This window comes from Haliotis asinina, chromosome 9 (assembly GCF_037392515.1).
Source record: "Haliotis asinina isolate JCU_RB_2024 chromosome 9, JCU_Hal_asi_v2, whole genome shotgun sequence".
NCBI classification, from domain to species: Eukaryota; Metazoa; Mollusca; class Gastropoda; order Lepetellida; family Haliotidae; genus Haliotis; species Haliotis asinina.
In genome coordinates, this window is record NC_090288.1 from 42,222,641 (window position 1) to 42,237,953 (window position 15,313).

Consider the following 15,313-nt stretch of genomic DNA (forward strand, 5'->3'; position numbering starts at 1 on the left):
ATCTATCACATTGCTGGGCGGGGATTGGTAGAGCAAGTGTGTCAGTGTTGGTCTCGAAGTTCTATATTGGTTATTGTACTAAGGTGCGCAATAAGACTGAATTATATCAGCAGGAATCAATGTTTTGACTTTTGACTGACCTTATATTTTATACCGTGGACGCAAACATGCTCCATAGCTGACCGGCGTCCACGTTTCATCCGTAGAACGTCTTGGCAGAACCTGTCAAACCATTGATAAAAAAATGAGGAAACCCACGCGATAGACCGAAAGGAGACGTACTGGCGGGACGAACCGCAACTGTAACCAGGGGGCCAATCGAAGTGCACCTTTGCCCTTCCGGTACTCAGCGGCCCGTTAATCCAGACAGTTCATGGATACAGTACTAAGCACGACCGAACAAAACGTGACTTTGAAATGGGGGAAATGGGGGAAATCCCACCACGCACTACAGGGCTGCCGTGACCGCCGGGAACATCGTATAGTCCAAGTCAGTAAGTCAGTAGCAATGTAGCCACGTGTAAATACTGGACACATGTTATTGTATCCCAGCTGAATAGATCCATGCTCGTGCTGTTGATCAGTGGACTTTGCAGTGGACTTGATTATTTACTGTCCATCGCGATATTGGTATGTTGACTGCGTCGTAAAGCCCAACTCACTCAAAAATGACTTTCGTGTTAGCCTGTATGTTTATGAGACAACGTGTCTGCGTGTGAACTTGGTCACCACCTATATTGCTGAAATAAACCTGATCGCTCACTCATTTACTGCCACACTAGACACAAACGTTGTAACACTATCGAAGAAAACAGTAGTGAATGTATGTTGTTTATTGCATCAGTCAAAAATGTTCTGCTATAACACCGAGCTCCGACAGGTGAACCACACGATCCAGCCTTTCACCTGCATTGTTTATTTCCATAACCTACAAGTTATATTGTACATGTACGAGAAGGTCATTTGTGTGTGAAAGAGTAAGAAGGTATACATACGAATCGTTGAAGGAAACAGGAAGCAAAGTAAACAACAGGCAAAGCTGCTGAGATTTCTCAGTATTGAGGTCACAAAAATGCAAATAAATGCTGTTTTATAGTGGTTAGGTTTGACTTGTAATATGAAAGCGCTGCTGATCCTTTAACATACCAGTATACTGAACAGCAATAGAAACAGAAGTTTCGAAAAAATGAAATCTAATAAAAGTAAGCTTTCATGTTTATATTTTCTATCTAAAACTTGACAAAAACAGAGTTGCGTTTCTTTTGCAATTGCTGTTCGGTATATTTATATATTTATATATATTCGGTTTAATATATGTTGTTATGATACGTACGGTCAAACAAGTAGTCAAGCTTATAACTTATATTGCAATGTGGACAGATTCTAACACAGAGACCCACACAGACAGGGGAACAAGCTTGGTCTAAAGAAACCTCCCATAAAAATAATGGCTGCCATTATACAATAAATGCTGCAGTCTGTTTTGTTAAACAAGTGCATTTAATCACGAAAAACTGCAAATAATGCACAAAGTATACTGTATGAAAATCGGGTATAAAACATGAAAAAGATTTTTAATCTTGTTAGATGAACGCCAGACTTGTCACAAGTCACAGACGAACTGGCAGTACTGCAAACAGGCCATGGACTGGCAGAACCAAAGTCACGACCCCGCAGGATGACCAGTATTTATGGGTGCTTCAACTGTGGAACAGGTTCCTCACTGTGATGTCATCAGCCGCAAACAGCTTTGGCCATCCAGTCGACAGACAGCCCGTGGCTAGATGTCTCCGCTATCATGGTCTTCGTTCTTATCAACCTTTCACCTTTTGATGTTAACGTGCCAACGTCGACGTACCAGATTGAGGAGAACAGGGACTGTACTGCAGTGGTAGCAGAGAAGAGAGTAGGTTCCAGCTCTGCCAGGCAGAATCTGCCCACGCCGTGTTGGACAGACGACAGGAAGTGGAATAAGTGTGAGGGTCCGGGGTGGATTTTGTGGGGATCAGAAGACGGATCCGGTCATCATTGGCGCTTATTTCACCACACGTCGTACAGGTTAAACGGGTTGTGGTGCAACAACAACCACGGACGATGTTACAACTGGACACAGCCACACCAAGCTCACCTCGTCATTGGATATTTTCTCAATACCAACAACGTGAACGTCCTACAGTCGCCCGCAATGTCACCGGATCTGTCACCCATAGAGGACCAACTGGGACGCCGTATTGGGAAACGTCAGCATATGCCTTTGAGAAGGGAGGCTATTCCTTAAAAATGAGGATCCCTACGGGGGGTCTCAGCTCCATTATGTTTCAGGAATGGAAAGTTACTCGGACATTATCCTCAACGTGTAGCTCTGAGTTGTGAAAGAATTAGAAGTCGAATCTGCATTTAGGATCAGTTACTTGATAATGCATTCCACTGTGAGCGATGAATGTGCATGTAGAACGTCAAATGCATTGTGGTTCATCTTGTAATTTTACAAAATTGTTTAGTTAGAAATGTTGGGAGTATTTTTTCAATACAGCATTTGTTGTGACTATAATTGGGATTTGTTTTATTTCAAAGCAGGGAAATGTTTGGTGGCAACAATGGGCTGTTAAAGAGACAATGGCATTGCCCTGGAATGAGTGGGTTTAGTTTTAGGCCGCATAATTCCAGCAACACTACGGCGGATACATCAGAAATGGGCTTCAAACATTCAAATATGTGTGACGGTAACTGGCTTAGTAAACAGAGGGCGTTCCAACAAGTGTTTAATATGTTTGTGCGCAAAGGGACATCAACATTAGAAAACTATACTTGCCAACGACAATACAGCAAGACCACATTCACCCACAACCATGCTATATTCAAAGGCATTACTCGCAGAAACAAATGTTATCCCACTAACAATAATTTCACCCTTTTCCCTGTGTAAACGACAATATGGGCGAAAGCAATTCCGGTTACCAATATTACTTTCATTAATAGCCATGCTATTTTGCAGTTTAATCGAACTAAACTTTAACAATAATCTTCCCAGCGACGTCTCCCTTCAGCGCAGTCAAGAACGCATGTGGCATCTTTTCAAACCCATGTTGAATCTCTTCTTTGTACTTGACCTTGCCCTGAAACAAGAATGCCTCAGGATGTGAAGCCGACGAATTATAGAATACATATTCTTTACATGTTTGGAGGAGAGAAAGGAACGACGAAACGTGAGGAGACTTTACGGCATCCTCAACGAATGACAAAGTGACCCATGGTGTAATCCATTGCAATGTGATCCACGGGTGCAATATGAATCAATGTGATCCACGGGTGCAATGTGAATCAATGTGATCCACGGGTGCAATTTGAATCAATGTGATTCAAGAATGCAGTATATTCCAGCGTGACAAATGGATGCAGTTTGTAACGGCGTAATCCATGGATGCGATGTATGACAGTGTGATCCATAGGTGCAATGTATGACAGCGTGATTTATGGGTGCAATGTATATCAGAGGGTGATTTATGGGTGCAGTGTACAACGGTGTGATTCGGATGCGGTGTATAACAATGTGATGTGTGGATGCAATGTGTATCAGCGTGATTTATCGGTACAGTGTGTAGGAATGTTATCCATGGTTGCAACATTTTACAGCATGATAATGGGTGCATTGTATATTAATGCAATAACAATGTGATGTATGGGTGCAGTGTATAACAGTGTGATCTGTGGGTACAATGCGTAACAGTGTGATCTATGGGTGCAATGTATAGCAATGTGATTTATGGGTGCAATGATTAACATCGACGTCTATGGGTGCAGTGTACAACAATTTGATCTGTGGGTGAAATGTTTAAGATCGACATATATGGGTGAAATATACAACAATATGATCTATGGGTGCAATGTGTAACAATGTGGTTTATGGGTACAATGTGATCTATGAGTGCAATGTATAACAGTGTGATCTCTGGGTGCAATGTATATCAACATGATCTGTGGGTGCAATGTATAACAATGTGATCTATGGGTGCAATGTGTAACAATGTGATCTATGGGTGCAATGTATATCAACATGATCTATGGGTGCGATGCATAACAATGTGATCTATGACTTCAATGTTTAACAATGTGATCTATGGGTGCAATATATATCAACCTGATCTGTGGGTGCAATGTATGCCAATGTGATCTATGGGTGCAATGTATATCAACATGATCTATGGGTGCGATGTATATCAACATGATCTGTGGGTGCAATGTATATCAACATGATCTATGGGTGCAATGTATAACAATGTGATCTATGGGTGCAATGTATATCAACATGATCTGTGGGTGCAATGTATAACAACGTGATCTATGACTTCAATGTATATCAACATGATCTATGGGTGCAATGTATATCAACATGACCTATGGGTGCTATGTATATCAACATGATCTATGGGTGCGATGTATATCAACATGATCTATGGGTGCGATGCATAACAATGTGATCTATGACTTCAATGTATATCAACATGATCTATGGGTGCAATGTATATCAACATGATCTATGGGTGCAATGTATATCAACATGATCTGTGGGTGCAATGTATATCAACATGATCTGTGGGTGCAATGTATATCAACATGATCTATGGGTGCAATGTATATCAACATGATCTATGGGTGCAATGTATAACAATGTGATCTATGGGTGCAATGTATAACAATGTGATCTATGGGTGCAATGTATATCAACATGATCTGTGGGTGCAATGTATAACAATGTGATCTATGGGTGCAATGTATATCAACATGATCTGTGGGTGCAATGTATATCAACATGATCTATGGGTGCGATGTATAACAATGTGATCTATGGGTGCAATGTATAACAATGTGATCTATGGGTGCAATGTATATCAACATGATCTGTGGGTGCAATGTATAACAATGTGATCTATGGGTGCAATGTATATCAACATGATCTATGGGTGCAATGTATATCAACATGATCTATGGGTGCGATGTATATCAACATGATCTATGGGTGGAATGTATAACAATGTGATCTATGGGTGCAATGTATAACAATGTGATCTATGGGTGCAATGTATAACAATGTGATCTATGGGTGCAATGTATAACAATGTGATCTATGGGTGGAATGTATAACAATGTGATCTATGGGTGCAATGTATATCAACATGATCTATGGGTGCGATGTACATCAACATGATCTGTGGGTGCAATGTATATCAACATGATCTATGGGTGGAATGTATAACAATGTGATCTATGGGTGCAATGTATATCAACATGATCTGTGGGTGCAATGTATAACAATGTGATCTATGGGTGCAATGTATATCAACATGATCTGTGGGTGCAATGTATAACAATGTGATCTATGGGTGCAATGTATATCAACATGATCTATGGGTGCGATGTATATCAACATGATCTGTGGGTGCTATGTATATCAACATGATCTATGGGTGCAATGCATAACAATGTGATCTATGACTTCAATGTTTAACAACGTGATCTATGGGTGCAATGTTTTACATCGACATCTATGAGTGCAATGTTTAACACCGACATATATTGGTAGAATATATTTAATAATGATCTAACAGGTTACCTCCTGCATCCATTTGAGAACCTGAGTTCTACTCTCTTCGAATTTGTCGCGATGATCAAGGACCGAGAATCCTTGTATCTTCAGTCTCTTGTACAGACAGGCAAGGAATGGCGACGGAGCTGGAGTACATGAAACAATTCAAAATGCTACATGACACATCAATATAATGATGACTGGAACTGGTTAATGGAACATTATCACTGAGCTGTAAAAACACGGAATGAAAAAACATTGAAAGGTCTGCATCAGCCAGTGAAGATTGCTCATGGTGCGAATCACAGGATTGTCTGGTCCAGACAAGGATTATACACCATGTAGCTACATCATGTAGCTGCAATATGGCTGACTGTGGCGGTAAACAACAAACAAACAACGCGATTGGGACGCGGTGGGCGAGCTGACTAAAATGCTAGGTTGAGATGTCGGGATCGAGCCCACATGTGATCGGGTATAAGAACCTTGGAGTCAACTCTTTCTCCGTGTTGTCACAACCCATAGTATACAGTATACCACCCTGTGAACCCACGAATCCGTTGGTATATGACCAGGTGGTGGCCACATGCATGTGTACAAACACCTAGTTGCGGCACAGCAATGTACAGTGAACTTGCACGAAGTTCTGTGACTTTAAGTCTACCCAGATGTGAATGCCTCGTTAGAATGGAAAAGCCACAATAAAATCGGTGCGCCTTGAGGCAACAAGAGTTGTATAGTCCCAAGGGAGTTGAGACTGATAATAGGATGTGCCGTTGAGATTGACTTCCAGTGAGCAAACATTAGTTGCGTAAATGTGTGGTACATAAATATGTATTATGATAATAATAATTGCAAATAATACTCACTTGAAGTTCTCGTTTGGACAAAACATTGCAGCTATAAAACAAGTTTCAGTGCTTTGAGCTTACTCATTGACAAACGTGTTGCAGTTCCGGTCAAATTACTCAATATCATCTTTTTGTCGGTCAATGTACGTTTGTTTACAATTTATTCAATGACATTTAATTCGTCTTTTGTTTGGGATGTTGAGGTCTCTTTTAGGATAACGCGCTGTGTTTGTGGTTGCGTGTGTGTAGGTCTCACGCACTTAAAGGCTGCTTGTCACCGTAGTTGTATGAAGACATGGCGCCGGACACGCACACCCGCCCGAAGCTGTTCATGTGCTGCAGCACGTGATAGGACAATTCACCACCGACCTGCAAACATAAATGAATACTTCGAATATCACCTACAAATCGTTTATCGGGGAGGCGTGGTAGCCTAATGCTTAAAGCGTTCGCTCGTCACGTCGAAGACCAGGTTCGATTCCCTACATGGTGACAATATGTGAGGCCCATTTCTAGAGTCATCCGCCTTGGTATTGCTGGCATAATGCTGAAAGCAGTGTAAAACAGTACTCACTCGTTTTGTTATCACACGTTTTATGTTTATTTTTGTGTGCATTTCTCCTCAGTAGGCGGCTAGTAAATAATAGCGCGCATGAAAACCCGGGTACTAAATGGTCTTCACCTGTACATGATTATTGTATGAGGCGACTCCTGGGATGAGATAGTCAGACTCGCTGGTTGATGCATGTCACTGTATTCCAATAGCGTAGGATCGATGCTCAAGGTTGGTATGCTGATTTATGCCATACTCGGTAATATTCCAGCTATGAGGAGGCGGTGTGTAAATAGTCGTGACTGGACCAAACAATCCAGTGATCAACATTATGAGCTTTGATCTACACAATAAGGATGCACCATGTGTCAACCACGTCAGCGGACCTGACCACTCGATCCCGTTAGTCGCCTCTTACGGATCAGGGCCCTTATTCTCGAAACGTTCGTAGGGCTAAGAATTCTTAACGTTGAACGTAGTCAGTGTGTTAAGAATGGGCTTAGGAAGTTCCTAGGGCTACGAACGTTTCGAGAACAGCTAGCCTGTATGGGTTAAGATCTGTATGGATCTTTACGGTACAAATTAGATAACCTAGATTTGTATGACATTATTGCAGTTGTTTATATGGCGGGAATGTCCGTAATCAATCAATAAATGTCCTTTTATATAATTTAATTCGTCACTGGGGCGGCGAGGTTGCATAGTAGTAAAGGCGACCAATTCTAACCCGGATCAAGTCAGACTCGATTATTTACGGACTGCCGCCATTCAGCATAAAAAAATGAGTCTACCGAATCTGTCCAGTCGACTAATGCAGACTCCTTTAATGACCTGAGTAGGTTGTTGGGGACCAATTCATTGTTTCTGGCAGTTTCTAAATTCAGTTCATTACAAGTCAGAAGAAAAGTACCTATAATAGTTTCAAATGTGTGATTTTACCTGATATATTCAGTTTGGGCCATCTATTTGCATTGTTTATGAGTAATAAAATTGCATTCAATTTGTTAATGGGTCCCATATTTGCATTGTTCTTGATTCATACATTTGCATTGTTCATGGGTCATATATTTGCATTGTTAATGAGTCACATATCTGCATTGTTCGTGTTTCATATTTATGTATTGTTCATGGGTCACATATTTGCATTGTTCATGGTCACATATTTGCATTGTTCATGGAGCTGTTAAACAAACTCTTTTATGATGTGTCCCCCTGTCTCTTTACGTGTTTGTTAGGAACATGATACTCACACGCTGGTTTTGAAAACGGACAGAATGCACTGTTTGATCGGGAAATGAGTGAGAGTGTGAGCTAAATTTAATAGTCACCTAGGCACCTCAAGCGGTTACCTCGGATATGTGGTGGTCACACATTTGCATTGTTTATGGGTCACATACTTGTATTGTTCGTGGTTCATATATTTGCATTGTTCAAGGGTCACATATTTGCATTGTTCATGGATCACGTATTTGCATTGTTCGTGGAGCTGTTAAACAAACACTCTTTTATGATATACGACAGATACATTTGTCTGTTAACATACCACAGGTCAAATACGCGTGGCCTTTAGATGGGCTGGTACATACGTTGTCAAAGAAACAGTCAACCCCATTTGGAGCAGCAGACTTGAGAGCATCGTCCAGTTTGGCTTCCCTATAGTTGAACACGTGATCAAACCCAAGACTCTTCAACCAATCACATTTCTTATTAGATCCGACAATCCCAATCACCTTGCAACCCTGAAATATATCAGTTCTGTTGGAGACACATTTTGGCTATAAAGTGGCATCGATTCAATATAAATACACCAAGGCCATAGCTGGCTCCAAGCAGAGGTTGATAGTTTTCATACGAGTGACTGGTCGAATCTGGTTCATAGGCTCCTTGAAAAGCATTTCAGTAATATCAGCGTTCTGTAACGGCGAGGGCAGGCGGGTTATCCTCAAGCTGCGGGTTAAAGCGTACGCTTGTCACACCGAAAACCCGCGGTCGATTCCAACAGGGGTACCATGTGTAAAGCCCAATTCTGGTGTCCCCCGCCGTGATATTGCTGGAATATTGCTAAAAGAGGCGTAAAACTACACTCACTCACTATAACGATGTCAACGGAAAGAACATCACTATGACAGGTAAAACTGAAGTGAGAAATTTAAAAAGTGCAACCGAAGGTAAACCTTACATCATTTGAATATCGCACATTCATCTTTGTAATAACAGGACGTGCTGAAACTGAATTTGTCATTTACGACAGTGATTATATATAAAATAAACATTTACAAAACACTGTGTTAGAAAAAAAAATTAATTCGTCGATCTTACATTAGTACCTACCTTGAGCTTGGCGATCTGTCCAACCACACTGCCCAGAGCTCCGCCTGACCCACTGACCAGAACTGTCTCCCCAGATTTCGGCTGACAGACATCCAAGAGACCCAGATACGCCGTCACTCTGAAACAGTGTCCCAAGAACTACTAATATTCACAAGCATATAAACGCACCAGTTACAAAAATACGTGTATGGAATTCATCTTGACAAATGTGGAGGAACGGACGTCATTGTGAGCTACGTAGAGTTTGGTCCCTTTCAGACACAGGGATCAGCTTTTCTCTAATCCAACTATCCCACGAATGATTACACGTCGCCTGTCACTGCATGGCTTGGAAACGATGTAACAACACACTTCATCACTATGATAGCTGAAAGTGCTTTGTGCTTGGAAACGATATTCGCATTATGACTGTCTTCAGTATATATGGCGGAAACAAACCAATCATATAGTCATGGGAGTACCTTAACATATGTAAAACGAACTTCAGACAAGTCACAGCTTCTCTGTCATGCAGTGACAGGGGACTTTCCTTGTAAAATCGGTAATGTTTTGCTTAAAATAGCAATGGCATTGCATTACAAGCATTCAGATGAGCTATCAGACCTATTTTCATTTTCCAGAAACCTATAACAGTTTAGCGCTTCTAGGGCCACAAGACGATCTCTTCTCTACGACAGTCTTCAGGCTGGAGTCCCGGGGTAGAACAGACCTTCAGCAACCCATGCTCGTCATAAAATGCGGCTATGTTTGTCGAAAAGGGCGACTAACGGGATCGGGTGGTCAGGCTCGCTGACTTGGTTGACACATGTCATCGGTTCCCAGTTGTTAAGATCGATGCTCAGGCTGTTCATCACTGGATTGTCTGGTCCAGACTCGATTATTTACAGACCGCTGCCATGTAGCTAGATATTGCCGAGTGCGTCGTAGAATTAAACTCACTCACTCACTCATCATGCTGGAGTAGCATTAAAAAATGAATTTTAACATTTAAACATTAAAATATACATGACAGTGTTCAAAAATAACATAGAAGAAAGGTTAAAACAGCTTATCCTAACTCGCTCTTACCCTGGGATTCCAAGGATTCCGAGAGCAAGGGATGGCTCTTTGCCACCAAAATCAGTCAGCTTAGCCATCATGACAGCCTTTGGGATTCCTTTGGGACTGATCAATGACTTGGTTCGCCAGCCACAGTAGAGACAGAGAACCGTCCCAACTGGGTACTCGCTGGTCTTGCTTTCGGTCACCCTGGAAGAAACAGCTATGGCTTCTTGGCAGTCTTACACAAAATACGAAAACAGAGTTGTTATTTTATTTGATTCAGTGTGTTTGTTTAATTGATACAAGCACATAGACAGTACTTGACTTAGAGCTGAAGGAACCAATTCTAGACTCGAGTGTTGTCAGTTAAAAAGTCTGATAATTCAGTCAAACACTTTACGAACATGTATTACGTGCGATTGATCATCTTTTGAAATGGTGAAACTTTTATGTCTATCAGTTAATGCAACCTTTATGTCTATCAGTTAATGCAACCTTTATGTCTATCAGTTAATGCAATCCCTAAAGCAACTTTTTTATGTTTATTTGTTTATAATGTTTGTTGTTTGACGTGGCACTTAGCAGTATTCCAGCTACATCACGACAGTATAAGACCGAATATTCCAGTGATCAACAGCATGAGCATCGATCTACGCAACTGGGATACCACTACAGACAACCTGACAACCCGATCCCGTAATTTACTTCATACGACAAGTGTGGGTTTCTAATGACCAAATACAATCCAGATCTTCACTGATTCGGGATATTTGAAAATAGACTGAATGTGCGGAATATGTGTTTCTGTTACCGTGCAACTTGATACCCTAAGATTGGTGATCCTACTGGTGCTGTGTCCGAGCTCCTCCTGCAGATGAACGAATCCAACACCAATACATTGCAGAGTAAAACCGGATAATATGGTTTTAAGTGAACATCGAAGGACCAAGAAATGAACGCTTCAACACATTACTCTGATAGTGAGTGAGTGAGTTTAGTTTTACGTCGCTTTAAGCAATATTCCAGCAATATCACGGCGGGGGACACCAGAAATTGGGCTACACAGATTGTACCCATGTGGGGAATCGAACCCGGGTCTTTGACGTGACGAGTGAACGCTTTAACCACTAGGCTACCCCACCGCCCCCATTTCTCTCATATTTTCTTTTTCGTTTCACTAATGGCAAAAAAAGGATACGTTGAACCGGCACAGAGATATCGCGTCTACAGTGGCAATCGTACGTGCTAATACGGGACAATTGTCAGGCTGGTTATCAACTTGTCCTTGTTTGCCAGTATACTCGTGGACACGAGAAAAGGAACACATGAAAGTGCAAGTGTTCATATACCCTTTTCTGGGTTTCATGTTACGCACTTTGCACTTTGGGTGAAAATCTGGAAATCAATAAAGGAACACTTGCACTATCATGTTTACTATATTTCGTCTCCATGAGTATATGTAACATAAATCTTAACTGCGATATCAATATTTTTCAATAAAAAAATCTTATTAACGTTATTGACATAGCAATGTGCACCATCAAATTCATAGTATCAACAAAGGTATGTATCATGTTATTCAATGGGGGACAACCCTTCGTCCAATAACTTAGGATGGCGTGACGATATCATACTGTACATGAATGACTTCAAAGAAAAATACAGTAAACTGCGATTTAACGTTCTGATAAATCCTCTCCTTGATCCCAGCACGGGTTACAGTAAATAACACATGAACAACGTGGAATGGCTATTGAGTACCGTCATATTTGTTTCAGGACAAACTTTAACTAGCTACTTCACCTTTCATATGGGCTGACACTCAGGTACAGAGCCTCACACACGAACTCTGCAACACAAACGTCAAAGATTATCATCAGTTATATCCTGTGGGAGAGACGTACAATTAATAAACAGGTATATATAAGATGAAGGAAAGTAACGTATGTGATATCACAGAAAGAACAGTCAGCGCGCTATCTTCAGCAAGGCGTTGCCGTACGCGGCGACACATTTCTCAGATTTTCCCATTGCATTGGCACGGTATTTCAGTGTAAAACAATACATTATCTTTTAACCATGCCAATTCTCATGTCATATTCATTTATTGATATTTTTAAAAAAGAAATGAATTATTATAAATAGAGACAAGTGTTTTGCGGCTGAACCCATCTAGGGTCCATGCAGGAATAAAACGTACTGTAAGTTCCCATGGTTCCTAGTATGGTGATCTACCTTCAGTTGTTGACGATATGTAGCTCATTCATATGTTGTATTGTCTATGGTTTTAGCCTTACATGGTAGTCTTACTTGTGTATCTGTGTTTTGTGGTTGTTTGTAATTTAGTTTGTCAACAGGCTCTTTATATATTCCCTGTTTAAGTGTCACAAACGTATAACCTGTTTTAGTCACATTTTTGACTGAAATGCAGATGATGAGATAAAACCTCGTAACTCACTCACTCTAACTGAAGTCATAGAGGCATACAAGATTACCTGATCCGTGAAGGTCCGGGATAGAATAGACCTTGAGGCAACCCATGCTTGCCATAAAAGGCGACTATGCTTGTCGTAAGAGGCGAATAACGGGATCGGGTGGTCACGCTCGTTTACTTGGTTTACACATGTCATCGGTTCCCAAATTCGCAGATCAATGCTCATACCGTTGATCATTCTCACTACAAGCGAACGTGAAAGTCAGCTAGTCTGACCACCCGATCCCGTTAGTCGTCTCTCACTACAAGCGAACGTGAAAGTCAGCTAGTCTGACCACCCGATCCCGTTAGTCGTCTCTTACTACAAGCGAACGTGAAAGTCAGCTAGTCTGACCACCCGATCCCGTTAGTCGTCTCTTACTACAAGCGAACGTGAAAGTCAGCTAGTCTGACCACCCGATCCCGTTAGTCGTCTCTTACTACAAGCGAACATGAGTGTCAGCGAGTCTGAGCACCCGATCCCGTTAGTCGTCTCTTACTACAAGCGAACATGAGTGTCAGCGAGTCTGAGCACCCGATCCCGTTAGTCGTCTCTTACTACAAGCGAACATGAGTGTCAGCGAGTCTGAGCACCCGATCCCGTTAGTCGTCTCTTACTACAAGTGAACGTGAAAGTCAGCTAGTCTGACCACCCGATCCTGTTAGTCGTCTCTTACTACAAGCGAACGTGAAAGTCAGCTAGTCTGACCACCCGATCCCGTTAGTCGTCTCTTACTACAAGCGAACGTGAAAGTCAGCTAGTCTGACCACCCGATCCCGTTAGTCGTCTCTTACTACAAGCGAACGTGAAAGTCAGCTAGTCTGACCACCCGATCCCGTTAGTCGTCTCTTACTACAAGCGAACGTGAAAGTCAGCTAGTCTGACCACCCGATCCCGTTAGTCGTCTCTTACTACAAGCGAACGTGAAAGTCAGCTAGTCTGACCACCCGATCCCGTTAGTCGTCTCTTACTACAAGCGAACGTGAAAGTCAGCTAGTCTGACCACCCGATCCCGTTAGTCGTCTCTTACTACAAGCGAACGTGAAAGTCAGCTAGTCTGACCACCCGATCCCGTTAGTCGTCTCTTACTACAAGCGAACGTGAAAGTCAGCTAGTCTGACCACCCGATCCCGTTAGTCGCCTGTTACGAAAAGCGTCGGTTGCTGAGGGCCAGTTCTAACACTGGCTCTTCACGGGTCTGATTACATTAGTCCCTAGCATGGTGATCTAACTTCAGTTGTTGGCAATATATAGCCTGTTTTTTATGGTATTGTCATCTGTAGTTAAAGTAGATTAGTGTTAATTACTACTTTTAAATTGACATCTGTGAGGTATTATTTTATCTACTGTCATTTGCTGACCGGCCTTTTAATATTTACCTGTGCTTATTATAAAATTATACAATGTAACTTGTTTGTAGTCACGATAAGGCTGAATTATTGCCGATGTAGCAATCGACTCACAAACTTATCACATCGGGGAGGCCCACTGATTGAAACAGATACTGGTGATGTGAAAGTTAATGTGTTTTGAACATGATAAAAAGTTATCAGTTTTCGCAGTTTATATTAATCGGCAAAAGGTTTGTTGCAATCAACAAAAAATGACAAAAATAATACCTGGATCTTTAGTGGAACTGCCCTCAGCTGGAACTGTCTCCATGACCAAGGTAAGTCAAATATTTCAATAACAGTGACAGAAAGCAAAAACATTCAGGAAGTGAACTGAGATGATGTTTATCCTTCCTACCTCCCTCTTTCGGGGCTGGCACGTCTTCCTCGATGAGACGAAAGTTGGAATCAGTGGGAGCCCCATCGAACGTCTTCCCAATCACCCAAGCCTTTGCCATCACCATTGTTTACACGTGGCAGATCTGCTGAACTACCTTGGCCTGCCTCAGCTTGCGTTGTATAAAGCTGCACGTCAGTCTGGTTTTATATCAATCTTCTTATCTCTCCCTGTAAAATGATTTTTTTCTCCAGCATTTCGGGCTGATTTACAGTGCATTTCTGAATAGGAGTAAAATAACACTATCGTGCTGAATCAATAAGAAAGATTCTAAACGGTTTGCTCAGCCAGAGGTGTGAAACCAAACCGGCGTTAGAGACGAACTCTTGTCGTTAGCCTCCGTCTCTATTAAAGGGACTAAAAACGGTGATCCAATGGGCATTTTAGTTGAGTATCGGAATGGGGCGCGTTGGCGAGCGTGCTAAAGCGTCAGGCGAGTGATCCCACGAGGTTGAGGTGTCGGGATTCGAACCCACCCGTCACCGGGTGTAAGAAAACATGGAGTCTAATTTTGTGTGTAGATTCTTTTTGTGTTGTCAAAGCTAGTGGGTAGTACACAAACCTGTGCAGTTAAAAGAACCCACGAATCCGTTGATACATGACCAGGTGGTGGCCACACGAATATCCAAACACCTAGTTGCGGGTACAGAAACGTTCAGTAGACCAGTACTGTGACTGTGTGTCCCAATCC

At 41.8% G+C, this 15,313-nt stretch overlaps 1 protein-coding gene across 1 annotated transcript; it reads right to left on the reverse strand.

The window, feature by feature from the left end:
- Positions 1-807: 807 nt before the first annotated feature.
- Positions 808-14,786, reverse strand: LOC137296299 (prostaglandin reductase 1-like). Its single transcript, XM_067828064.1, has 9 exons — positions 14,584-14,786; positions 12,164-12,209; positions 11,172-11,228; positions 10,388-10,567; positions 9,320-9,437; positions 8,575-8,727; positions 6,696-6,804; positions 5,612-5,730; positions 808-3,116 (listed from the first exon to the last, which is right to left on the reverse strand). The coding sequence occupies exons 1-9, from the start codon at positions 14,687-14,689 to the stop codon at positions 3,006-3,008; spliced, it is 999 nt and encodes a 332-aa protein (XP_067684165.1). The 5' UTR covers positions 14,690-14,786; the 3' UTR covers positions 808-3,005.
- Between the last annotated feature and the right edge of the window lie 527 nt (positions 14,787-15,313).